This window comes from Kogia breviceps, chromosome 5 (assembly GCF_026419965.1).
Source record: "Kogia breviceps isolate mKogBre1 chromosome 5, mKogBre1 haplotype 1, whole genome shotgun sequence".
Lineage (NCBI taxonomy): Eukaryota > Metazoa > Chordata > Mammalia > Artiodactyla > Physeteridae > Kogia > Kogia breviceps.
In genome coordinates this window covers 134796379-134824084 of record NC_081314.1, presented here as the reverse complement: position 1 = coordinate 134824084, position 27706 = coordinate 134796379, and the positions used below count along the sequence as shown (strand labels likewise).

At 38.0% G+C, this 27706-nt stretch overlaps 1 protein-coding gene across 8 annotated transcripts in view; it reads left to right on the top strand.

Moving 5' to 3' along the window:
* GRIK1 (glutamate ionotropic receptor kainate type subunit 1) overlaps positions 1–27706 on the top strand; it is a 398102-nt gene that overhangs the window by 257076 nt on the left and 113320 nt on the right. For all 8 annotated transcript variants that reach the window (XM_067034983.1, XM_059064715.2, XM_059064717.2 and 5 more), the window contains exons 3-4: positions 94–351; positions 10324–10505. In XM_067034983.1, the coding sequence (XP_066891084.1) occupies positions 94–351; positions 10324–10505 (440 nt within the window). The remainder of the gene's footprint in view (positions 1–93; positions 352–10323; positions 10506–27706) is intronic.

Genomic DNA, 27706 nt, shown 5'->3' with positions numbered 1-27706 from the left:
CATGAAAGGGAAGATTAAATTCACAGAACTCTCTCTTTCTCTCCCCTCTTCCCTGCTTTCCCTCTCCACCCGCTCCTTGTCTGTGGATATCAGCATGTGACCAGCTGGCGCTTGGTGTGGCTGCTCTCTTTGGCCCTTCCCATAGCTCCTCTGTCAGTGCTGTGCAGTCTATTTGCAATGCTCTCGAAGTTCCACATATACAGACTCGCTGGAAACACCCTTCAGTGGACAACAAAGACCTGTTTTACGTCAACCTCTACCCAGATTATGCGGCTATCAGCAGGGCAGTCCTGGATTTGGTCCTCTACTACAACTGGAAAACAGTGACTGTGGTGTATGAAGACAGCACAGGTATGGGACTCACACAAGCCCTCACATGGCCATGTCTGGTCTGGAAAAAGGGAACCAGTATTTGCTACAGGCCTTGACTCATCAGGCAGAGTGCATGAACATGTTCTTTTATATGAAGCTAATTGAATATTCTAATTGGGAAATTCCATGTGTAGCTAATTCCTTTTCCTTTTGGTGAGTTGACCCTTTCTGATGACCCTTTCATCATCAAACTTAAGGCACTTTTTTAAAAGAAATATCACCTTATTGATACATGTTGTAATCCAATCTGAATATTAAAGATGTAATTTAATGTATCCAACTCTGTTAAGACTGACCACGACTCCATTCTTAAATAATACAGAGAAAGTTTGAAATTGACCATGAAGTATGATTCCAATTCAATAAGTAGCTACATAAATGCCTTGAAAAGTTTCTAAAGTACATACACAAAGGAATACTGTTAGAGCTTATATCAATAAAATCTGACCATTTCATGGGAAAAAGACTAAGAACCCCAGTAATGAGCCCTTAGTGAAGCTTGCTTTTTTCTGCCTGCTTATTTTAGGATGAAGGACATACATGGGGTACTCAGCGCCTCACTAGACATTTCTCTGACTCTCTCCTATTTGAAGTTTCTCTAACTGGCACCTTCCCCCTTTGCCTCCTGTTTACATTTTGAGGTTTGTTGGAGTTTAAGACCCCTTTTATTCACTTAAATTCTTCCAGTGACTCTTCACTGTCCACATAGGAAAGTCCAACTCTAATTTAAAGCTCTTCACCATCTAACCTTTTTCATCTCTATTAACCCAGGCACCAGCTGCTCTACATCCCTGTACTGTTACATCACTTCTTAAATACCCCCAAGTCCATCCCTACTCTTTCTTTCTGAGGCTGGTCCCTCACTTTGGATAATCCTCCACATAACCCCCAAGGTGATAAGCTCCCTCATTCTCCATGATCACACTCAAATATCATTTCTTTGTAAAGCTCACTGAGACCACATTACGAGTTAGCAGCACGTTGTAAATATAAGCATTATATCACATATTTCAATTATCTGTTTAAATGTTTTTGAGACAAGAAATTCCAAAAAGTTGGAATTTTATCTTTTTATTTTTATAATCTGCTACCTAACACAGTACTGTTTACTTTCTGAATATTTTTTCTTCAAGAATTGAAATTAGCTCCTTCCCTTAATCTACACATTTGGTAATAAGACTAATAAAATTATCAGTGAAAATCAACAAAGTAAAGCACTTTTGAACTTTTTAATAGTACTTCATTTTTTTCACTCATTTCCACCAAACACTAGCATTTACTTTTCCTCAGAGGATGAATAGTGAGCCTCCTCTAGTTGGCACTAAATTCTGGTTCCATTTTAAACTGTCAGATAAAAGTGACTTTTGTGGTTGGAATTATACATTTATGTATTTTCTTATACCTCATCTCATTTGAGAAGGAAGTGAAGGTAAGTGATGGTATATATAATTTATAAATATTATATTCAAAACAGTCCTACTGGGAAGGATAAGCCACAGGCAGTCATATTTTTAGAACTTCACTTGCTTGCTGTGAAGGAAGAACATATATTATCAAAGAAACTTCATAAGTATATTTAAAGAGCCTTAAGTTATAGATTATATTACATATACGTATGGTAAGGCCTTCCATGTTGTCTACCTTTGTAAACAGAGAATTCCATGAGTTAATAAAATAATACTATTTCTCATTATGTAGTACACTCTATAGCATAATTTTCTCTCACTATTTCTAACATTTCCAGCAATGCTGGGCCATCTAAAAGGAAAACAAATCAATGAATAATATTGAGGCATCTGGATCTAATTTAAGAAAGAGTTCAACTAAAGGTGTGAACATAATTGTATTTAGAAAAATTATAATTTGCAAAAGGATAACATAAAAGTTGATATCCTAACCACTCTGTTGATTTCAAGTGAGCACCATAGTTGACAGCCATTTTGCATAGGAGGAAATTCGAACTATCATTTCTATTTCCTTTTACAAGAAACTGAAATCTCCTTTCATCCCTGTTAAGTTCACCTGAACTCAGTTGCTCAATATATACTTGCTGAAATTGAAAATCCAAGTGAGTTTGTATTTTGCCCATTAAGTTAGACACGATTCATGTTAAAATGATTTTACTCCCAAAGACATTAAAAATGTAAATGAATAATCAATTGAGCCATTAAATTGGAACCCAGAGAGTAAACAGGTCAACTGAGATGAATAGAAGCAGACATCTTTTGACTATGACTGGGTTTAATACTGCTTGACTCAGGGTTTTGATTGCAGTAATTATCAAGTCATAAAAAGAAAACTTACTAAAACTGAAGGAAAAGAAAGGACTTAGGTGTGTTCAGCACCTGCCCTTACACCAGAATTAACTACCCATTAAAGAGCGCTTTACTGGGATTTGTTTAGGAGTTTGTGAAATAACCTGAAGCCAGCGCAGATGTCTAAGGGACCAAATGGTCCGTGACTCCCATTGAAGTCAATGGGAGCACTGTGCATGTCTCTAAGGACAAAATCCAAATCACTAAATACTAGCAGGCATAATTCTGTCCTCTGGAAGAGCAAATGTAGAAAGACCCTAGAGAATTGTCGGAGGGAGTTTTGCCTCACTTCATCTCTCTATGTGGTGCCTGTATATTCTTCCCATCAGTCACCTACTTCTCTCTGACTCCCTCATTCAGAGGTGACCCTAGGCAATGCGAGATCGCTGCTCATTGCACATCCCCTCTGCTTCATTAGACCGCTGGTGGAAGCCTGGTTTCTATCCCTTCACATACTTCAATAAGAGCTGAGAAGCTGAGCACCAAATGAAGTGTGGAGAATATTCAACAGTTCCTGCTTTCTCAAGGCTAATCTTAGTGAACTGTAGCCATAGCTGATTTTGTAGGACAGGGACCAGGAAGCTTTTCTCTCCAAAGGATTACATACTATATAGCTTAAGTTTCATGGGCCATAGAGTCTTGATCACAACTATCCCACTCTGCTGAGGTAGCAAGAACACAGCCACAGGCAAAATATAAATGAACAGGTATGTTGTGTTCCAATAAACCTTTATTTACAACAAACAAGGAAGCCAGTGTGGTTGGATCAGACTGAGAGGGGAAGGGTGGTGGGGTCAGAGAGGAAGGACTTCATGATCATGGAGGGTTTGTAGATTATTGGAAGAGCTTTAGTTCCTCATGAAATGGGAAGACATTGGAGAGTTTTCAGAAGAGGAGTGACATGATCAGATTTATGCCATAAAAAGATTACTCTGGCCCTTGTATTAATAAAAATGTCATAGAGAGGAAAGCATAAAATTGGAGGCTACTAGAGAAATCAAGGCAAGAGATGAAGGCAATAGCAACAGAGGAGTAAGAAATGGTCAGATTCTGGAAATATTTTTATGTTGAGCTGGAATAATTCTCTGAGGGGTGGAGGCTGGGTGAGAAAAATAGAGGAGTCAAAGATGGCACTAAGCTTTTTGGTCTGAGCCAAAGGATGGAGTTGCCATTTCCTGAGATGGGGAAATGGATAAATGGACATAGTTTGGAGAAATAAGGCTATCAGGAGTTCAGTCATGAATATGTTAAATTTTGATTTTGCAATGTCTACTAGGCATCCAAAAAGAGGCAATGAGTAGGCAATTAATATATGACTCTAGAGTTCAGGAATGTGATGTAGGCTGGGGATACAAAACTGAGGGTCCTCAGCATATACATGGGACTAGATGAGGCCATCAGAGAAATGAGTTCCAGCCAGATGTGTTCATAACACATAGTACTTAAGAGGGATTTTTTCCTCCACCGTTGCCTTAAATCACTTTTCTCAACACACCAGAGCCATGAGATTTATAAAATGCACCCTACCATAAAGAACTATTATCTGTCACTTAGTTAAAACATAGTCTCAAAACTTTACAATGAGGATTCATTTGAGATAAGATTAATATACATAAAAATGTCAGTGATTGAAAGAACCATTGAATCCAAGAAAGAAAACCCAAGAAAAATGACAACCACAAAAATCACAATAACTAAATTCTTGAAGTGCTGACTGATAGCCATGCATTGTTATAGTTATTTTATATAATTAACTCATTTAATATGTTCAACCACCCTGTAAATAAGTGCAATAGCTACTCTTTGGACTATATTTAAATAGTGACTTAGATTTGTTATTCTTATTATATTTTCCTTCATTTCCCCATAGAAAATAGAAAGACTATATTGTTCAGAAACAAGAATCTTGATAGAGCCCTAAAATTTAGACTTGAAGAAAATTAAACATTTTGACATAGGCAATTAAGCCAAAATGTAAATAATCAGTGCCAAGTAAAAGAATAAGTGAATCGTTTCACCTTAGCAATCACAATTCACACCTCTGTGTAGTTATGATGACTCATGCTAGCCAAAACACTCTACTACATGCCCTCCCACAATTCCACCTGAAATAGTTGGAGAATGGAAAGTCCTTGGAACTCAGCACCAACAATATAGTATATTATAGTTCCCCTTCTTCTGCCCTTACTCTTTTTTACCCTTCCTATTTACCCACTCCAGTCCCCTGACCAGAACCCTATCAAATTTTCAGAGTTCTGCTCAGGAAATCAATCTTTAGATATTACATGGTGGTTTATTATTTTTAGCTACCATTGATATTGGCCAGAATTTAGGACCAAAACATACGGGTAGAGCTAAATGCAACATAGTTAATCTCAAATATTTTGACTAGATTCTTCTATGAGGTTCTTAGTGATCAAGGAACACAATTTTTCTTTTGGGAAGTCCTTAGCTTTTTTTGATGCACTTTTGAAAAATCGTATGTATGGAGATCTGCACTTAAAAGTGCGATATTTTTGCAGGTAATTTATTCACTTACCCATCTCCTTTTCTCAGTTCTGATTTTTTTCCTCCCCTCTGGAGGGTATATAGATCACCTTAAGAATCCTATTAGATTTGGATACATTAATATACCAACAGGTTTGTGAAATGCCATTTTGCATGTTTTCAAGTTCAAGTGAAGATGAAATTAACATTTAAAATGTGCGATCTTATCTTTGGGTCCCAGTGGTTTATTACATTCATTTTTATGACATCAAATCCACTGTTGTGGTACAATGAAAAGGGAATTGGACTAAGACTCAAGAAAACCTAGGTACTTTTCTTTTGAACTGCTGCTCATTAAATATAACTAAAACTGTCCAGAAATGGATTGAGTTGCAAAAAGTGAGGTAGAGAATTTCTCGAACCAAGAGGTGTTCAGCAGCAGCTGTGTAGTGGGAATTCATGCATCAAGTAGGGGTTTGACCTTTAAGGTCTCTTCCAATTTCTGGCTTCTGTAACTCATTTTCAAGGCCAATCCAAACAATTAACCTCACTGTGCCTCACTTTCCTTACTGTAAAACAGCACTGACACCTATCCACCTCAGAGGTATATTCTGAGGTTTACTGAGCTATTTATAAGACACGTAGGATACTTCATAAAAAGGGGCAATGCAAATAGCAAAGTTTATTATTATTTAAGGAGAAGACGGGGAACATTTTAAACAGCTACTGGAAATAGCATGTTCTTTTTTTCTCCTCCATATGCTCCACCTGTTCCCAGAGTCAATGTGCATACAAATCAGCACTTTTCTGTGCCATATCTGAGTTCACAGAGTAGATAGATGGCCAAAGAAAGAGTTTAGAATTTGAGCACTTTTGAACGTTATCTCTACATGCAGAGCCCAGATCAAACTTATGTGAAATAAACAGACTTCTTGCTCTCAAGCACTTTTCAAACCAAAGGTGCAGTTTCTAATTGCATTACTAGAGGTGGGAGTAGAGAAAGGAGGCTCATGTTTTCTCTTCTTATTTAGAAAGATTTGAACTTAGAGAAAAAAGGCAAGAAAAGTACAATGAACTCCTGTACATCCTGCATCTAAGTTCAGCAGTTGTCTTCATTTGGCCACATTTGCTTTAATGCTCTATGCTTCTCTCAGTATAACAACAACAAGTAGTAGTAGTATTGTTGATTTGAAAGTAAGTGGCAGACAGCATGACCATTTTGCCTCTAAACACATTAGTGTATATTTCCTAAGAACAAGGACCTTCCCTTTTATAACCACACTACAGTTATCAAACACAGGAAACAACACGGATACAGTTTTTAACATCTATATCAATATTAATGTCTCTCTATCTATCTATATATATATATATGTATATATATGATATTCTAGTATCCCTAATTGTCCCAATTGCAGTTTTTTTGAATCCAGGATCACTCACTGCATTTAGCTGTCAGGTCGTTTTAGTTTCCTTTGGTCTAAAGCAGTCTGGTCTTCTCTTGTTGTTCATGACCTTCACATTTTTGGAGTCCATACCAGTTTTACTGTAGAATGTCCCTCTATTCGGTTTGTTTAGTTGCCTCCTTTACTGCATTTCATTTTTAAAGTGTCTCTCCTGCAGTGGACTAGAAAATCCATCACCATTGACAGCTTTGCACACACCCTTACCATTCTCTGCAATTGGAGTCCCATCCTAGAAGCACTGGGTCACTCTGGCAGGGCTGGCATCCACACACAGGAGGGCCATTAGCAAAGTTAGGAATTGTGCCTACATCAATGTTCTTTCTCTGAAGTAACGACTTGTTTAAAGACAAGTTTTAACTTTTTACAATGAAGTGTAATGGATTGCTGGATTGACGGATTGTTGTAAAATGCAAATAAAAGAGAAAGCTTTCTCTAAATTTTGTCTCTTGTGGACTAAAAAGCCTTTCTAATTGTAAATTCTGTGATGTTTGCTAATGAAGGCAGCAAGGCTTTTTTTAAGCAAACAATTGCTTCGGAAGAGAAATGTAAACCTCCCTGTTTCTTGCTCTTTGTTCCCTCTACATCTTGGGTCTGTAATCTTTAAAACTGCTGATCTTCTCCTTTCCTGAAGCCAGTTCACCTACATATGGACAAAATGAGAAAATAAGGGCTTCGTAGTGAGTTTTCCTGAAAGGTAAATTTAGTCCAATTAAAAACTAATCTTTTGCACTGAGTTCTCCTTTCTCCTCTATTGGTATTAAAATAACTTTTTTTGTGTGAAACAATTGTGAAAGCTCACAGTTACTTTTTTTGAGGAGGGACCCTGTTTATTAACGGCTTAATTTGCCAAATAAAGGCTGAATGTTTTATGCTGGTCCAAATTTTTTAATTTTTTTCTCTATTTATGCAGATATTTATTTATATAGTTAGTTAGTCATTCAGTCAGTTAGTTAGTTGATCTTAAATCTCAAAGTCAGGAGGAGCCACTGATTTGATGAAAAGAGCCCTAGCTTGGGGTGTCAGAGGTAGACCTAGCTTTAAACCCTAGATCTGCCACTTAATAGCCTTACACAACCTTGAGCAAGTTGCTCCAGCCACCGTCAGCCTCAGGTCATAGTTTATCAAATTAAGTAATAAGTGATGCCCCATGCATAATACAAGGTTCGATGGGATGAACTCCTTCTGTGGGCTGTGTGGACCTTAAAGCAAGATGTGTTCGTGTTGTATTTCCAGCCATTAACATGGATGGGACTTGGCATGGAGTGAACATCCAGAAAATGTTTTCCCGTAAGAATGAATGAATGAAGGGAGAGAATGTATTCAACTCTAAATGCCATTAACATGCGTCTAAGTCATCATGATAGGAAGATGAACTTCAAGATTGACATTCCATTTAGCAAAGAACAAAAGAGCAGTTTATTGCAGCATATGAAATGTACTTCTTAAATATTTTTTTGCATTTTATTTAAAGGCCACATTGATCTCCCTAGTGGTCATGCTCAAAAAAAAAAAAAAAAAAAAAAAAAAAAAAAAAAAGAAGCGATTGCAAAGCAGGAGGGTGATAGGAAGAAAACAAAAAACAAACAATAAAAGCAAGGGAGACTCACAAAGCAGACTGGAGTAAAGAAGAAAGGAGAATGGATACCTCTTTCTACTTTTGACCTCTCTTATCAAATAATCCAAAGCTATATCTGGTCACTCAAGCACCAACAATTTGTATTTGTAAGGCATGATGGTGACATGGAAAGACAGAGTGCTAGACTCACAGGCAATATGAATCCATAGCTCCTCCTATCTTTGTGACCCTGAGTAAGTTACTTAATTGTTCCAAGCCTTGGTTTTCTTACTTGAACTTATGAAGATGATAACCCTTGCTTCGTAGGGTTATTGTTAGGATTAATAAATACACAAATCCATGTGTTCAGTTTTCTTCCATTAGGACTCATCAGTTGCTCAGGACAAGTGATTCTGGAAGTAAGAGGACAAGTGACTCACTGGTACCTAGGAGCCTTCAGCCACATTGGTTGATTTGAAAAGAAGCAAGAATCCAGGAAGTCTATCATTCTAACAGTTTCTATTTTTATGATAAAGAAATGAAAAAGGATAATGAGGGCTTCCCTGGTGGTGCAGTGGTTAAGAATCCACCTGCCAATGTAGGGGACATGGGTTCAAGACCTAGTCCAGGAAGATCCCACATGCTGTGGAGCAACTAAACCCGTGCACCACAACTACTGAACCTGCTCTCTAGAGCCCACACCCCTAGAGCCCGTGCTCTCCAACAAGAGAAGCCACTGCAATGAGAAGCCCGCGTACCGCAACGAAGAGTAGACCCCGCTCACCTCAACTAGAGAAAAGCCCACATGCAGCAACAAAGACCCAGTGCAGCCAAAAATAAAATAAATATTTTTTTTTAAAAAAAAAGGATAATGAGCACTAAATCTTGATAAGGTTCTACAACTCCTTCCTTCCTTGCCCTGGTCCATTTGACTCTGAAGAGTAGCTTACAAATTTACTGTACTTCAGGACCACACCTACCCAAGGTACAGAGGAATCTTATAACAACTTAGACACAAAAATATAACTTCTAGGGAAAACAAATAACTAAATAAATAAAACAAGAAAATAAAAGAAGTGCATCAAGTCCAGAGGTAGCTGGCATCCATGCTGTATCTTGCACAGTGCATACCACAATTTCTATCTGATTATTGATAAAGCTTAATATTTCCTATTGATTACTTGAATCTGACACATCCTGAAGGCACAGACTGTGTAATACAAAATATTCAATTTTACAATGGTAGTCCTTGAGTAAGAGCCAACATCATGCAGTGTAGCAAACACCAGTTAATATTAGGGGAAATAAGATGGAAACTTCATATAGCTATTGGTCTTGCCCTATTAAAGCACTTCTATTAAAAAAATGGTGCAGTTCGGTGGATTCATATTTGTGGTTAATTAAACATTCTTCATCAAGTTAGTGGGCTGTATACACTTTCCAACAATTACCAATGATGTATTTTTAAAGAATTCGTTTCTGCCCTTATTATCATAATCTTTTAAAATTCTATCGTCTTTTCTTTTAAATCAAGAAAGTATTTTCCCATTCGATGTTCAATTCTATTAGAAAGAAAATACAATAAGCCATTTATAAATAGCTTATATGGCAGGAACTGGAAGATTACATAGAACAGTCCAACCAATTAGCTGGTAAACAGTATGTTAGATATAAATACTTGCTGAAAGGTTTACAGAAGTTTATAGCCCCAAGAAATTCTAGTGTTTTATTGGTTTTCTCTGAAGTGAATGGGTGTTGTCCATTTCAAAAAGCATCTTTGGAAACTTCAAGCAACTTTTTGTTTACAAAAGTTTTACAGTATTGACTTGATTTGTTAAAGGTTTATGGTGAAAGCTGGAGAGGACAATTGCATTCTAAAAAATTCAGAATCCTCTTGGGAAAATTGTGCTTCCAGCCTCACATACCCACAAAAGGAAAATACAGTATAATCCATATAGAAAGAGGAATTTCATAGAAAGAAGAATGACAAATTAGAAGTCAATAATGTAACCTTTAGGTAGATGGCCTCTTGATACATTTTGGTAATGAGATGAGTTTGCCTATAAATGGCAATAAACAAATCCTTTGGACAAAACAGTTTGTTGCATGATTGAATGTCATTTTCTAGGTCTCATTCGTCTGCAAGAGCTCATCAAAGCTCCCTCCAGATATAACATTAAAATCAAAATCCGCCAGCTACCCTCTGGGAATAAAGATGCCAAGCCTTTACTCAAGGAGATGAAGAAAGGCAAGGAATTCTATGTGATATTTGATTGTTCACATGAAACAGCCGCTGAAATCCTTAAGCAGGTAAGAGGGGTAGGAAGGAGGTGAAAATGTTGGGGGACGAGTTCATTTATCTTTCTCAGACATGCCATCTGGTTTCACTTAGTGCAGCATGATAAAATGCCAGCAGTCCAGTTTGGGCTGAAGATTGCAGATTTCAGAACCCTTTTAAAGAGTCATAGGGCTCAGACTTCTTTGAAGCCACCTGTTCATATGTAGTTGTAGATGTGTGGTCCTGTGTACATACTCGGAGATATACAGATCCTGCCAGCAGAGATTGAGAGGAGAAGAGTATCATTTCAAGTTGATTAAGCATCTCTTCTTTTATGTCTTTTGAAAATAACCAAGCTAGATTTCATTTACACAATGCCTGACTTGTCCTAAATATATCTTCGTCATGGCAAGACCTCTTTTGTCAAGCATGCAAGATTCCAAGCACAGTGAAAAAGGGGCACGGAGAGAGTCACGGAAAAGATGCTTCTCTCTTCTAATTTGTTACAGACAATGAGCTGCCACACATTAATCTCCACAGATAATATGGATGGAAACAATAAACCGTGAAATCTTATATAAATGAAAGATCTTAATAACGTTAAGAATGATAACAATAGAGTTAATACTTTCTGGACAGTTCAGGATATAGCACTGGTCTTATGTCTAAGAAGGAAAACTCAGAATCAAAATAAAAAATATATTAAAAATAAATTGAAAATAAAAAAGATTAAACCTACACTCGTGGTTCTCAACTCAGAGTGATTTCACCCCCTCGGAAACTTCTGTCAATGTCTGGAGACATTTCTGGTTGTCATACTGGGGATGGTGGCACTTTACTGAGAGCTAGTAACTGGAGGTGCTGCTAAACATCCTATAAGACACAGGATCCAACTCCACCCCACAACAAAGAACTACGTAGCCTAAAATGCCAATAGTGCTGAGGTTGAGAAACTCTAGCATAGACAGAGAAAATGGGAAAGGCAAGCCAGATGTTTAAAATAAAAGTACTAATAAAAAATCAGGGCATTGAATTTTAGGGAAAGTAGGAAAAAAATAGCCAGGTTATACTTACTTGGCCTAATGGGTGTCTCTGTATTTAAGTGGTTACTGTGGCATGAGGCAATGTTCTTACCTAAAATGGCACAAGGTGTTGTTACACTCCCTAGTTTAAAATGTCTGGGGTGTACTGTTGGGTTGACTGGTAATGGGCACTAATTTCACAAGTAGACCAACCCCTCCATACAAATGCAGAACTGTGGGTTTCGGAATCACTTAGAAGAACTCTCTGGGTTCAGTCATCCAGCCTGACTCTCCAGTGCTATATCTCACACTGGAAGGGAATTTTTCGGCAGCCACTGAGTCATAGAACATATTTTAAATTGTGGTTGAAAACAATCATAGACATCATCAAGGCTAATCCTCTCGTTTTATGGGAGATAAAATAACTTTCCCAGAGTGACACAGCCAAGAATGGGCACTGAGCCTCCTTTATCCCATCTGATGCTTTCTCCACAGTGACACGTTGCTTCTCCAGTTAGGCAGACTATCTGCTACTTCCTTCTAGACTATAGTTGCATTGACAAGTCTTTAGATATTATAAGTACCTCTCAGTAAAGAAAGCAAGCATGCTGCAGTGATGTAAGCAACTAAAGAATTTGAAAGATGAATAAATATAATCAGCTGCTTTTTATCTTAAGACTTCATTTGAGAATTTAATACAGTCATTAAAGTGTGTAATGAAGTGTGGGCCAGAACTGAGAAAAGCACCCAGATTTTATGCGTAGCCCTCAAAATGCAAAGAAGTATCCCTTCCCAAGAGTCTTTCATAACAGAAGCTAGGGACTTCTGTTACCTTTAAGAGAATGATTTGCTGATGAGGCTTCTCTTAGTTAGAAATCCACTTGGCTTACATAACTGGTCATTTCTCTCTCAAAGGACAGGCTTGGAATAGGCAAGGAAAGTGCCTGATGGCCATGGGCAGGAGCTGCTAGAGTTTCTCCTGTATTTTGATAAATGTGGATATAAAATTCCTTTGATGTAAGTGGTTCTTTCCTTGTGGCATAGAGATTACATCATTCAAAGGAAAATTAAAAAAAAAACAAAAACACAGAAAATCATCTAAGAGAAGCCCTCTCAAGAAATGTCTGGCAGGGGCAAGGAGGGGTAGGATTAGTTCCACTTTGCACAAGCCATTGACACAAACATTTTTCTCCATCCTGTCTTACCATGTTTTAGCTTGTGTTTGCTTTTCCTAATCACGTGAATTGAACGATTGGCTGTGAAGCTTGAGGGAAGTGACTAAAAGACTCTTCATCCCCTCTTTGCTCTAGACCCATGATCTGAAAAGATTGGGAAGGGAGGAGAACCTTTTTAAAAGCTTCCAGCATGAAACCCTTACCTTATTGCATGTGAAAGAACTGTTGCTCATTCTGACATCACAGCAAAGGATCCAGTTGGCTTAATGAGCTTAATTTGGACCTCCAAGAGGCTGTTATGGTTTGAAAAGTTATAATGAAGACCATGGGACTTTCTATTCTAGTCAAGATGCGGCACTAGTACTCTGTGTGATTCAATTTTAACTTGCTCCATTAGTCCTGGACAACAACATGTAGAAACTCTTTCAGAGACCTTTCCAGAATCTGTCTGTGGAGTGTCTCTAGGGAATCTGAGGGTTCAGGAGTTCAGGGTCCTGATTCCAATCACTGCTAAACCAATCTTTCTCCTGAGGGAAAGAAAGGAAGGAAAGAGACTTATGTCTATTACTGAGGTACCAAAGATGGTGTCTCGCACCCTGTATGTCATCTCATGTCATCTCAGTTTATCCTGAAGTAAATTTGGTATTCTCACTTCAGAGCTGAGAAAACTGAAGCTCAGATAGGTTAAGCACCTCATACAAGGTCACTCTCTGAATAGCCATCCTGCCCTATGATCTCAGATCCTGAATGCCTACTTTACCATAAGGGGCCCTCCATTTCATAATGGATAACCATTCTGAACTAGGCTTCCAGAAATGTCTGGGGAAAACACAACCACTTGCTGCTGGTCTCCTTTAGATGAAATTAGTATTAATAGCTCTTACTTCTTTGGTGACTAAAATCATTGCTGAGAAAATTTTCTCTGCCAGGTCAACATCTTTCTTCTCATGCGCATTTCCCATTATTTCCCGGTACTTCCCTGCACCTACATCATATCTTACTACTTTTTAACGATTCTTAAGAAAAAAGAAATCAAATGCACTTTAAAAAAATATATTTGACATTTATCTAAAAGTAAAAATTGGGAAAAAGTCTATAATTATTCTTGAGCATGATAATCACTTCAGCAAAATGATTATTTCTATTCATATTGAACAAGTACTATATGATGAGAATCTGAAAAGTTATTTCCCCCAAATTAGTTAGAAATTCAAATGTCAAGACTTGATTAGGCTACAGGGGAGCACGGCTCTCATAACAAGAAATGGTCTTCGTGAATTTCTGCAGTCTGAGAGTGGCCCCCAAAACCAGCAACACACACTTGGGACCCGTCAGGTCATTCCATGTCTTCTTCTCTCCCTGTCCATGCATCACCTCCCAGCAGGCATCCTGCTGCTTTTAGAGGATGCTGATCTCTCCTTAACCTGCCTTTAATGTGTAAATCCCAGGTCCCCAGCTCCCCCTGACTCCCACATCCCCCAAGTCTCTCTGTCTTCCCACTGACTCCTCACCATCCACCACATGTACACCTTCACTCGCTCCTACTGAGTATGGTTCTGCCGAGGGAGTGGCTGATGGAATATGAATTTAAGGATGAGGCACGGGGGAACTCCCTGGCCGTCCAGTGGTTAGGACTCTGCGCTTCCACTGCAGGGGAACTAAGATCCTGCATGTCACACAGCGCAGCCAAAGGAACAAAAACAAAGACAAAACAAATAAAGATGAGGCACAGGGTAGGACGACTCTAGGTAGGGAATTCCTAACATGTGCCTAGTGCCATGCTGGGTGATAAGCAACCATATCCTTTCATTGACATAATAATCATTGATATCATTAGTACTATCTATTTTTTTCTGGAAATGAAAATTGAAGCTCAGGGACAGTGGTAATTTTATCTACCGAGAATGCTTTTAATGCAAAAATCTGTGACCTGCATGATGTGACCCATCTGCCCCCTCCAGCCTCCCTGCCAGCCTCCAGCTTCCAATACAGTATTTCAAGGGCACTCGGCCTGGTCATGTAACATGCCCTCCTTTCCCTATTCTATTGCCTTTGCACTTGCAGTTGCCAACACCTGCACCATTCTTTTCCAAAGTCTGCCTCACCTAAGCCTTCATGATTAACTCTTGGGAGATAAAGGAGAAGAAACTATTTTCTCGTTCCTTATGACGTTTCAGTCTACTTAGTTGCTCTGTACCCCTAATAAAAATCTATAATTAATTAAGGACATTGATTCATTTGTTATCTCTATCCCCTACTATACTGTAAACTCCAAGGGGATGGGAGCTTTCTTTGTCTTGTTCTCGCAAATCCCCAACACCTATTACATTATTTGACAGACAACGAGTGACCAATACATCTCTGTTGAATGAATAGATGAAATGAATGATCCAAAAACCGTGCTTAGAAGCTCTTAATCAGTAATCTCCCAAATCACCTTTCTTCCACTCTACTCAGTATGCTGAACTCTCAACTCTGTCAAGCACATTTGAACAAGTCATCCCTCTGTGCCTCAGTTTCCTCAAAAGGAGAGTTTCATTCAAGCCTGAAATTCTGTATTATTAAGAACGGTAGTGCATTTGAGCTAATGATTCTCCTTCCTAAAAATAAATTTGCCTCTTTGGAGAACTGCAGAGTCGTTTTCAAATCCTGTAATAAGACTGAGAAAGCAGGTCACTATTTCAAGCATAGTGAAACCTAATGGTTCTCTGATAGGGAGGGAAGGGATGCAGTGGCACTTCATCTAGCAAGGAAGCTGTTTCACCGCTGGGCCAATTCCCTGAGCTAGAGAGTGGCCAGTGGATAAGCATGAACATACTGTTTCTGACTCAGGAAAACTGCTGTCTTGTTTACATGAACAAGTGAATCAGAGGGGAGATGTTTTTCCTCTTACAACACTTGTGGCAATGAGTATTAAGCTATAATTGAGCCATTAGCCTCCATAGAACATTTTAGTACCAAAATAGTTTGTAGAATTATATTGCATTTTCTCCTGTCAACATTTGTGTGCTTTTGTTTCTTTTTTTTTTTTTTTATTTTGTTTCAATTAACATAAAAACAAGACCAGGCAGAAAATGTATTTGTTAAACGCTTGGTTTCCCTCAGCTAGGAAGTGCAATGGCAATGCTGATTAATCAAATAATTTTGTGCATGGATTTTTTTTGCCCATATAAGTTATGCCTAACATCTCTGACCAAGGCAAGCAGAGGTAGTTAGATGGGTTTCATTTCATGTTTTCACAGGACAGAAGTACCATCAGCCTTCATCTCTTAGGACAGAAAACATCAAGTCAAGCAGTACAGCTGTGATGTGCTAAAAGGTTGCAATTCTGTGTTTGGAACCTGCACAAGCTAAGTCAGATCCCCAAGTCTGTTATTTCTAATCATAAACACATAAAAGAAGCCAAAGACCTTAGGGCTACCTTTTACTCAACCCTTATTATGTGTCAGGCACTGTGCTAAGCAAGTGAAATGCATCACTCATTTAATTTTTATGAGAAAATTCTGCACACAAGAAACTGACAGATTTCAGAGAGATTTTGTAACTTGCCCAAAGTCACAGAGCCAGCAAGTGGCTAGGCTGGGATTTGAAACTTATCTCAGGATTTAAAAGGAAAAGAAAGTATCCTTTCTGCTACTGTTATGTACACCAGGAAGTCAACTGATTCTCCAAGTAATGGAACCTGGAGCACATTTTAGTTAAGCTTCATACTTCTTGGATGCGTTATTTCCTTTGATTCTCAAACATCCAATCATTTCTAGTTTACACAAGTTCTCAAGAAATGTTTATATTGAAGCCAAGTAGTGAATGTAGTGGGGACATGGTAAAGAAATTCACTTTTTCATTCAACACATATTTGTTGAGCCCTGATTGAAGGTGATAAAGATACAACAATGAAAACAACAACAAAACCCCAAATCTCTGCCACCTTAAGGCAAAAAGAGACCTTGAAAATGAATGTCACAAGAGTTTACGTATCTAATGCCAATTTACTGGTCAGAAACCATGAAGCTAATTTCTAAAGCAGTAGGGGACTGTGACTAGAGTCTTAGACTGAAAGTTGGGAGATGCAGTTGCAAACTCTGCTCTTCCCCTAATAGGATAAAATAAATGCCATTTATTGGGTAGTCATTGTGTGCCAGAATAGTCTATGTATTTGACTGAAGTGTTATCTTTTTACTGCCTCAAAATATCCCATGTTACAGATGAGAAGAATGAGGTTCCAGAGCATACACTCAACAGCAAGGCTGGAATTTCAAACCAGGGTCTAATGTGCCTCTGATCTGAGTTTCTTAGCCCATCTTAATATGCTACTTTGAGCAAGTCTGTTTATTTTTCTGAGACCCAGTCACCTCACCTGTAAAATAAGATTGTTGGATTAGATTCTAATTGTTGCTAAGCTTCCCTTCAGCTCTGAACTTCCATGCATACAAGCGATCAAGAATCCTCTTACTAGCGTCTAGACATAAAGAACTTGCACATTGCCTGTACTTAGTGGGCTTTCAAAGAAATGGGGAAATAATTAAGCAGTTCATTCTTTTTTAAGGTTTTTTAGAGTCCTTTGGTAGTCTTTAAGATACTTAATTGATGAGAAGTTAATTACTTTGGATAAATCCTGACAATGTTATCATGATGAATCTCAGTTCATACTAACTGGATGATAATTTGCTGTTTGTTATATAATTTTTTTGACACCACATCCTTATTCTAATTATGTTTCTCTCAGGCTGATATTAAAATCTATTTAAATTTCCTGAGCACATAGTTAGTTTGGATTGAAAGGAGCAGTACATAGATATGAGTATGTTGTTAATATACACAAGAATTAATTGACCTTTATGAATAATCAAAAATTTACTGAAAGGGTTTGCAATTTGTTTGTGTTCTTAGTGTACAGGATGCCCTTTTGAGCATGCTCTGAAACTTCCAATGAGTAGATTTGGAAAAGGACTTAGATTTGTTTCAATCCAAATTGAGAGGTAATAAAAATCACATATATGCCTCAGAAATGCTCTAATGCTTAATTCCAGCTACATCAAAATTTGGCTGTAATAGGCAATAAGAGAAATTATCTTTGCAAGAGAAGTGGGGGTGATTTAAAAGGAGTCATGTAAGGAATTTGAAGATGTGTATAACAAAAAGCATGTCTTAAGCCTGTAGCAGGATCAGTGATCCTCAGCTCTATTCAAAATTTTGAGGACGTCTGTGCCCCTCGGCGTGATTTTCTCAGGGGAAAAGATCCATAGCTTCTATCTGATTCCCTAAAGAAGGCTGAAGACTGAAGTAGGTTAAAAATCACTTCATTATGTTAACCATACCTGCTTCTTCAACCCTTCATAGATGCAAGATTTTACCAAAAAGATCCCTCTACCCTACTTTCCCCATGACTGTTAGTCACATCCTTTCTGTTATAAGCATGATCCTGTAAGATCTAAATTTCACCATTTATTCAGTTGACATGTATTGACTGTTTTCTATGTGCTGAAGGCTGTGCCAGGGTAAAGGGAGAATAAAGTGCCGTGAAAAACTTCAATGTATTGAATGAGGTTATTTAGTAGAGGACTTAGTTATTTGTTCTTTGTTGCATCTGTAAAATGGGAATGTCATAGCCCATAGCTCATGCTGTTTTGAGAAAAGTTAAATGTGACAATGCCTATAAGACACTAAGCAGCCCACCACTGATGCATGAAGTATTCCACACATTATGGATTAGCATCATAAGTATTACTGTGATATGGTATCTAGGCCAAACTACAAGAGTGATACAGTGCTTCCCAATCCTAACTCTATCACTGCATCACCTCCTCCATCATATCACAATAGTGGTTCCCAAACCTCCTTTCAGTCTGAATTACCAAGTCTCCCAACCTTATGAGGATCTCATCTGATGTCATTAAATCTCCATGCCAGACTTAACATATTGCATCTTCCTCCCCATTCTTCATCCCACCAACCAGAAATACCATTCGATGACTCAAACCAGAAACCTGGGAATCTCCTTGACTCTCCCTCACCTTTCCTATTTATTAGTTACCGAATGTTGTAGAGTCTGCCTTCTAAATATGTTTCAGATTCTACCTCCTTTTCTCCATCACTTTCATCATCTTCCTCCTGTGCTAGAACAATTGATCTCTCGGTCACAAGTCTCCTACCTCTCCTTTTCTCCACCCAGCCTCCATGTGACCTCAAAAACTGTTCATTTTCAATAAAATATCTAATTTTATGCCTCTTAAGTTTGAAATTCCTGAGTGCCCACCCCACCCCCTTATTGCCTTAAGTATAAAGGCCGCATTGTTTAGCATGCCATGCAAAGCCCTAAGCACCTGTGTCCACTGCCATTATAACATCAAGCACACAAAAATATCTATTACTATGTGTATCACACAATTTTAACAATTGCATTACAATTTTTTTTTACAGACTATCCTTTCCCTTTTTTTTAAAGTAGTACTTTTTAACTTTTCTGAAGATATAAATTTATTTATTTATCTATTTATTTATTTATTTATGGCTGTGTTGGGTCTCCTTTGCAGTGCGTGGATCTCTCGCTGAGATGCTCCTCCCATCCTGTTGCAGAGCACGGGCTTCAGGTGTGCAGGCTTCAGCAGCTGCAGCACACAGGTTCAGAAGTTGTGGCACAGGTGCCCAGTTGCTCTGTAGCATGTGGGATCCTCCCGGACCAGGGCTCAAACCCGTGTCCCCTGCATTGGCAGGTGGACTCTCAACCAGTGTGCCACAGGGAAGTCCCAAACTATCTTTTCTTCATGAAAGCTGACCCATTAAAGAGACTGAAGTTCTTCCTGAAAGCTCACTAAAGGGATTCAAAATTAGAATCTAATTAATTCTAATATCTAAAGAGATGTTGTAATAGAAGAGCTATGTAGGTCTGAATTCCTGACAGAAGGAGGAAAAGTGAGTGAGGCTCCTCCTCATAATACCTGCAGCACCGTCCATGGTACAACCTTTCATAATGGGGGCCAGCTCTCTGAACAAGAATAGAGGGGCAACTTATTAAGCTCTCTTGGCTTGATGGATTCATTCCTTAAGATAAAGACCCAATTCCTGTCCTTCTAACTTTGCTCTCACCAAAGAACCATACGTTTTAATTTGGGTTCTCAAGGTACAGAAGAACTTTGTACAAATTACTGACTTTCCTCCCACATATACCTCCTATTATAAATATAGCACAAAGAGCCCAGGATTGAAATCAAACCTGGGTCCAAGTACTATAACTATGCTCACATCTATAAACTGAGGATAACACTTCCTCTCCAATAGTAGATAAAGAACCTATTACAGAAGTGGACATGTTGTAGCACTCATCAAATAATAGTTTTGATCATTATTGTTATCCCTTTAAAATATGAGTTTGGTTAATATAAATCAGTGGTTCTCAGCTCTGTCTGTATGTAAGTATCACCTGGAGAGTCTTGGTATCACAGATACCAATGCCTAGAACATACCCTAGACCAAATAAATCAGAATATTTAGGGATAGGGTACAGTCATGGGTGTTTCTAAAGAGTTCTTTGGAGATACTAATGCACTGAGAAACACTGATAAAAAATAAATGTTTTCTAAACCTGATAGCTACTAGATAAATTGACAAAATAAAGTCATCTAAAAAGCCAAAAAACTGAGAAACAGGACCCAAATTTTGATAACTTTATTGTGCTACAGAGGCATCATGAGACCAGCAAGACCACCATTTAGTGACTACTTGACTAATCTCTCCCTTAAAAGGTTACCCTCAGACAAATTTGAGGTATAGTTTTTATTACCACCATTACGAAAGAAGCTTATTGCAAAAAGATTACAGTGTATGTAACGTGTTCTCTGTTAAATTTCCAACTTCAAGATTCATTCAGCTCTTTGCTGTTAAAACTTTTCTTCTACTGTAGTCTTTCTTATACCTCATATTTCCACCAATTTCCCTTGGATGTTGCAGAGAGTTTATTCTTTGGGTTCATGTAATCCTCCCAAAGCTCCACTCTCTCCTATTTGCCAGGTTGCCTATTTCATTCTGCTAGGGGAAATCGTTTTTTTTCCTGCTCTGTTGTCAGCAGACTGTACTCCATAAATAGCATAATCTCTTCTGCTGTGCACCTGGATGATGCCATGTGGCTCTTCTAGTAGGATTATCTTCTGAAGCTAAACTAAACCCATTGGGCTCCACTCCATTTATTAATATCTATTAGTATCAGCTTCCCTTCTTCTTCTGACCATACCTCTGGAGAGAGAAGCTTATAAAGGAATTAAGACTGAAAGACACTCTCAAATAGTGTAGCTATTCCATTCACCAACACGGTGTGGAATACTCTTTTCTTTCCTTTGATTTCACTTGGAGGCAGGAAGAAAGTGGCCTGGGTTTGTAAATGGCATAGCACTATCTTCGAATGGAAGGAAAACCCTAGACTCCTTGTGGGGAGCTGTATCTGTGTACATGCATGTGGTTAGCATTTGTATGTGAATGGAGGGGCACAAAGAAAGTTAGAGTTTTCAACTTCAAACAAGTCATTTTTCCTCTGATGTATGCTCTTGATATCAATACACCAAAATTGTGCAGTCTCATAGGCCATAATCCCAGAAAGATGAGCAAATGTGGAATGTTGGTTGCATATTGCTGCTGTAACAAATTATCACAAATGTAGTGGCTTAAACAATACAAATTTACTCTTTTACAATTCTGGAGGTCAGAAGTCTAAAATCAAGCTGTTGACACAGTTATTTTCCTTCTGGAGGATTCAGGGAATCTCTAATTCCTTGTCTTTTCCTGCTTCTAGAAGCTGTCCTCATTCCTTGGCTTTTGGTCCCACATCACATTGCCTTTCATTCCCTCTGTTTCCATGTTCACATCACCTCTCCACCTTCTGACCATCTGCTTCCATCTTATAAGAATGCTTGTGATTACACTGGGCCCACCTGGATAAACCAGAGTAATTTCCCATAAACTAAGATCCTTAACTTAATCACATCTGCAAAGTTCTTTTGCCACGTACAGTAACATATTCGCAGATTCTGGAAACTAGGATGTGGACATTTTTAAGGGGCCATTATTCATTCTATTCCATAAGGATATGGGTAGTTTTCTACATGTCAGGGTTTTCAGGGATCCAATTGCTATTTTCTATATACTCCACTGTTACATTTGTAGATATGTTACAGTTATTCAGTGTTGTATGAGTGTCTTTTTTTTTTGCATCAATAAAGACTGATCTAAAGGCCTAATTTACCTAGCTTGTTCTACTGGTGACCAACATTAAAAACTATGTTGCCAAAGGAGCATTACACTCAGAGGATAGTGCGATCGCAGCCTAAAGTACCACAGTTGGCAGGTGAGAAAGAGCTACATCCTAGAGCTCAAACTTTCTTCTTAAAACTGCTTCTCTGAGGCTTGATATTATTCAACTGGTTTCCTGAAGATTTTTTTTATGCTGAAATAACTTATTTCTATCTTGAGGTAAAAACATTATTTTAGCCACATTGTACGTCACACATTTGGAAGTTGTTCACTTGAAATTATTGACTAGAAATCATGTCTGATGGTTTAGAAATTATCCTGATATTGACAAGGCTATAAAAGGAACAATATGCTTTAGGTTAGTCAATATAAACTTCTAAGACACCTATTTTTCAATGGAAAGATGCAGTAATAAAAACCCTTATAAATATTATAAGAATCAATCAGAAATGCTTAGGAGGACTCCAGGTTCCATCTCAAGTTTCTGCTACTATGATAGCAGTATTATGCTAATTATTTGTGATGTATGAATTGTTTTTAGCAATGGATGCTGAGAGTTTGTGGAGAATTGCGGTCTCCATAGCTCTGCATTGCCTTCAGGAAAGTGATCCTGTTGAAATGTGACATTGGCGTCTTTATACCAGGACATGTTATGAGAAGATTTTTCTCAGAGACTTTCCAAGTGTCTTATAGACCAACTCTGTCACCAACCATAGGAATTAGACTCCACAAACTCTCTTCATCTAGACTTGGGTGAGGGTTCTCAAGACAAACTAAAATATGGTCTCTGTGATGCTCAGGCTGTATGTGATACGTTTACTCATCTAAATCCAAAAGGCCGTCTTTGAAAAGAACAACAGAGCTAGACCAGGAAGAGTCAATACTACTGTGAACAAGGCCATGAGAGTTCTATTGTAAAAACTCCAGAGAACAGCTGGGCAAATGTGGAGTCATCATAGTTAATGAACAACAACTGTGCTTCAGAGAACCTTGATAACAGTGGGGTCATTAGAGATGTCCTTCGAAGAGTCACTGCCAATGAGTTCTTTTTTTTTTTTTTTTTAAGCATGCTTATTAAAGTATAATTGCTTTACAATGGTGTGTTAGTTTCTGCTGTACAACAAAGTGAATCATCTATATGTATACATATATCCCCATATCCCCTCCCTCTTAAGTCTCCCTCCAATCCTCCTTATCCCACCCCTCTAGGTGGTCACAAAGCACCGAGCTGATTTCCCTGTGCCATGTGGCTGCTTCCCACTAGCTATCCACCCTACGTTTGGTAGTGTCTATATGTCCATGCCACTCTCTCACTTCGTCCCAGCTTACCCTTCCCCCTCTCCATGTCCTTAAGTCCATTCTCAAAACTGAGTTATTTGTAGTGAGGTGGATGGACCTAGAGTCTGTCATACAGAGTGAAGTAAGTCAGAAATAGAAAAACAAATACCATATGCTAACGCATATACATGGAATCTAAGGGAAAAAAATGGTTCTGATGAACCTAGGGGCAGGACAGGAGTAAAGATGTCAATGAGTTTTATTCTGCTTTCTGATGATTCTACATCAGAAAAGATGTAGACTACAAAAGATGTAGACTACAAAAGAAAGAAAACAGTAATTATTTTCTAGCCACTGAAACAATAGAATAGTCTGTGGCATTTCTATAATAGAATAATACAGAGAAAGCCTTCATGCAGGTACCAGCCTCTCTTCCTCTCACTTGTTTAAGGACTGTGTTATCTAGATAGAAAGGAATATCAAACGTATGCAGAGTATGTAGGACTTTTAATATTTTGGTATTGTTCTCTGTATTAGTCAGGGTTCTCCAGAGAAACAGAACCCATAGGAAATATATATGAAGAGATTTATTATGAAGAATTGATTCACTTAACTATGGAGACTGAGAAGGCCCACAGTCTGCCATTTGCAAGCTAGAGACCCAGAAAGCCTGTGGTGTAATTACAGTCTGAAACTAGAGGCCTGAAAATCAGAAGAGTCAGTGGTGAAAATCTCAGTCAAAGGGCAGGAGAATGCCAAAGTCCCAGCTCAGGAAGTCAGGCAGGAAGGAAAAGGGGTGAATTCCTTCTTCCTCTGCCTTTTTACTCTAATCAAGCTCTCAGTGGATTGGACGATGCCCACCATATTGGGAAGAGTCATCTGCCTTCTCAAAAGCTTATTTCATCTGGAAACAGCCTCACAGACACAGCCAGAAAATAACGTTTAATCTGGGCACCCCTCGGCCCAGTAAAGTTGACACGTAAAATGAACGACCACCATCTACAAGAACTTTTGAGCTCTTATCATTGATTTTGCAAGGATATAGAATATGATTAACTATGAATAGTATTTTGTTAGGGGCCTTTTTTGTTACCCTAATGCAACCCAGCTATATCAGGTCTGAATAGTTCATCTCTCTTTATGGAAAAAAAAAAAAATTATTCTGCTTCTCCCAACCATGATCATTTATTCATGTTATATCTTTATTATACAAAGAACTGAAGCAGCCTAGAAAAATACATTTGAAAAGAGTCATAAATATTTTTTAAGAAAGGGGCGGAGTTGGTACCAAGGGAAAAATTAAAGAAAAACATAAAGCTGAATGACATTAGCACATAGAATATATACCTTATGTTCCTGAGTAGTTGCTAATAGAGGACCCACAATTTTGAACCTAAAGTCTCTAGTAATCAAAAGAAAGTCATGACATACCTTGCAGTATTCATGAAGCAGATAATTGTTCAGAAACAGATAATTATTCAGAAAAACAAAAACAAAAATAATGACTTGTCTGGCACTGATAATCATGGTAGTCACCTGTCAGGGTGAGTGAGATCTCTGGAGGGTAACATATGTCAGTATCCTTCCCACTTCCTTGGCCAAAACCAGCTCATGGCTCCACCCAAGCACAAGGAGCCAGGAAATGCAATCACATCACATTGGAAAATTGGAAATGGCACTAATGAAGTCCAAACTATGGGTCTTCCCAAATCAAGAAGACTAATAGGTATTAAATACATCCTTACTGAAGATATAAAACGTTATTGAAAGGGCTAGGTTTTCACAGTCTATCAATCTATGTCAATAATATGGTTTCAACGGGATATTTAATAAGAATAATTCTGTTAGGAAACAACCATTATTAAAGTATTGGTGGAAGTAATTAAGGGGAATGTGCCATCAGTACAAATAGTATTGACAGCCACGTTTATTACTTATTAGTGTGTGTGATGTGATGTGTTTTGCACCATCAAAAATGATTTAAATAGAGCCAAAACTAGTTCCTAGTAATACTGTCTTGTAAAGTGTACACTGCCTAAGTCAGTGCCTCCTGGTCAATCCAGCAAAATACAGTAAAAAATTCAAACAAGGTAGCGTTTGTTAGGAAAAAGTCAGTTTTGCAAAGAACCGTTTAAAAATCCCCATATCATGATTACACAATTTGAAAAACTGACATTTATCTTTAGATGATATTTTTGTAATCCCTTAATGACTTTTAGCTGAAATAGCAACACTCAGAGAGAAAATTGTGGTGTGAGTGCTGTAAAGAATAAAGTATACTACCATATGACAACAGAGCAGCCAGTCTCAATCAGTCTACAAACCATTATAAAGAGCTTTGGTGCTGTTGGCTTTATTTCTATCTAAAAATGTCTCATTCACCCATGTCCTAGAGAGTCCAAAAATTAACAGCTCAGTGATCCATGACTATACTTGTTTCTTAATTTTCATTTCTAGGAAATTCAAGGGAAGAACCAGGAATCACTGACCCAGGCACTAGATAGGAAAGTCAAGAATGGGGATTTTTCTAGTATAACAAATAAAAAGTGTATCTGGAAGAAAGGATTCTTTCTGCAACAAAAGCAGGTCCACTAGCTATTTATTCACTGCATCTGCATGACTCTTTTCTAACATTAAGTAAGAGACATAACAAATGAATATTTGCTTCCAGAAATTATAAATAATAATGATAATATTTAGTTGAATGGTTGCTTTTAAAAAAATGCCTATACTCTCAATTGGTGATCAAATGCCCCCACAATAAAGTTTAAAAAGAAAAATTAGCCTATGTGAAAAGCTGGAAACTCAGGTGCCTTTGTGTTTCTTCAGAAACAATATTTTAAACCTCAGTGTCCAGGTCTATATCTTGACATAAAACTTTCCAGTTCCCTTTCAAGAGATAGTCTTGGCTGCAATTATACTAACAACCTAAATGAAAAATTGAATTCCTGACTGAACCCAGCAGGTTAGCTCTTTATGCTCCAGTGATATAAGAGACCAGCTAATAAGACCTCACCATGCATGATTTTTAAATGTTATTGATGGCCCTAAAGCAATCCTACCCTTTGAAAAATCCTTTTGTGCACCTGATCTTGTTATCACCATAGGAGTGACTTACATACTGTGGGCTTATGATTCATAGAGAGAGTTTCCTGTCATTTGTCTTACCTTCATGACATTACAATTTCCCCAAATATTCCTCGGGTTTCCATGTTAGCAGAGAGGGCATAAGAAGTGTCAGATCTGTGCTCGTGTATGTTACATGTCGTCTCCAAATACCCTCCCCATTTTTTATCCCCTTTCATGTAAAATCATTCTAGTTTACATATCTTAGACACCTTATAAAACCTCCAATAACTTGTGTTGCTTTTCTGAAGAACTTTTCAATCCATCTCTTCAACAGAAGTTATGAAAGTCCTTGTTCCTTAATGCAAATGGACATGTTTCCTATCGAGCAGTGATTATCAGCCACTGCTGTGAAATACAGAAGCTCAACTCTCAGAAATTCTAATTCTGGATGTCTCTGGGATGGAGCCTAAGAATATCTGATTTTAAAACTTCCAGAGGGGATTCTCATTTGCATCCAGAATATATCAGAGTTGTGGGGAAAACTGTCTTGAAAGTTTCATTTCTGAGTCCTCTCCATTCATTTCTATGCAAATACCAAAAAGACAGCACTCAAACAGTCCTTTGTGACCTGCGCCAAGGAAGGTGATCCTCTAGATTTAAAAGATTGATGACAATATCTTACCTCCAAAACATTTGCAACTGTTTCTTCTCAGTGGACACCATTTTCAGGAATCCAAAACTAAGATCACAGTTTTAAGAAACTACCTCTACCTAGAACCCCTGTCCTTTCTGTCTACCTCCTTTTTGCCCCTCCCCACCAAATAAAAACAATATACACAGGATGTTTGGAACTGTTAGGATCCCAATTAGGCAACAAACTCAGAATTAAGAGGCAGTGAGAATAGGTATAAAAATAGTCCCCATCCTTCTATCTATAAACAATCCTCTTTTCTCCTACTCACTCTATGGGATAAGATGGGAAAGGGGTAGAGAGAAGGGTTTCAGAGATATACATATTTATAAATCCGCATTTAAATATATCTACATATCAGTCTTGCCAGTTCAACATTTAATGAGTTTTACTCTGAGGCATTATGATAAGTACTAAAGCTAAGGAGATCAATAAAATATATATCTAAGCATGGGATTACTCAGAAACCCAGGGAGTAGGAAGTGCAAAACTCTGTGCCATTATGGACAACACCAGATATAAAATTTGTTGAGCATAAACTATTTTAAAATTTGATTGTCAGACCAATGACTTCCATGAAGGTCAAACATAGCATACTGAAAGTGCATTGGATGGAGGTCAGTGGCCTGGATCCAGCTCCACATCAATCATTGGTTTGTCTCAGGTTTCTGATCTACTGAGTCTATGGATTTCCAAAGCCCCTTCCTATTCTATGTCTCCAAGCTATTGCAGTCAAGCTACTAATTATCTATTTCTTA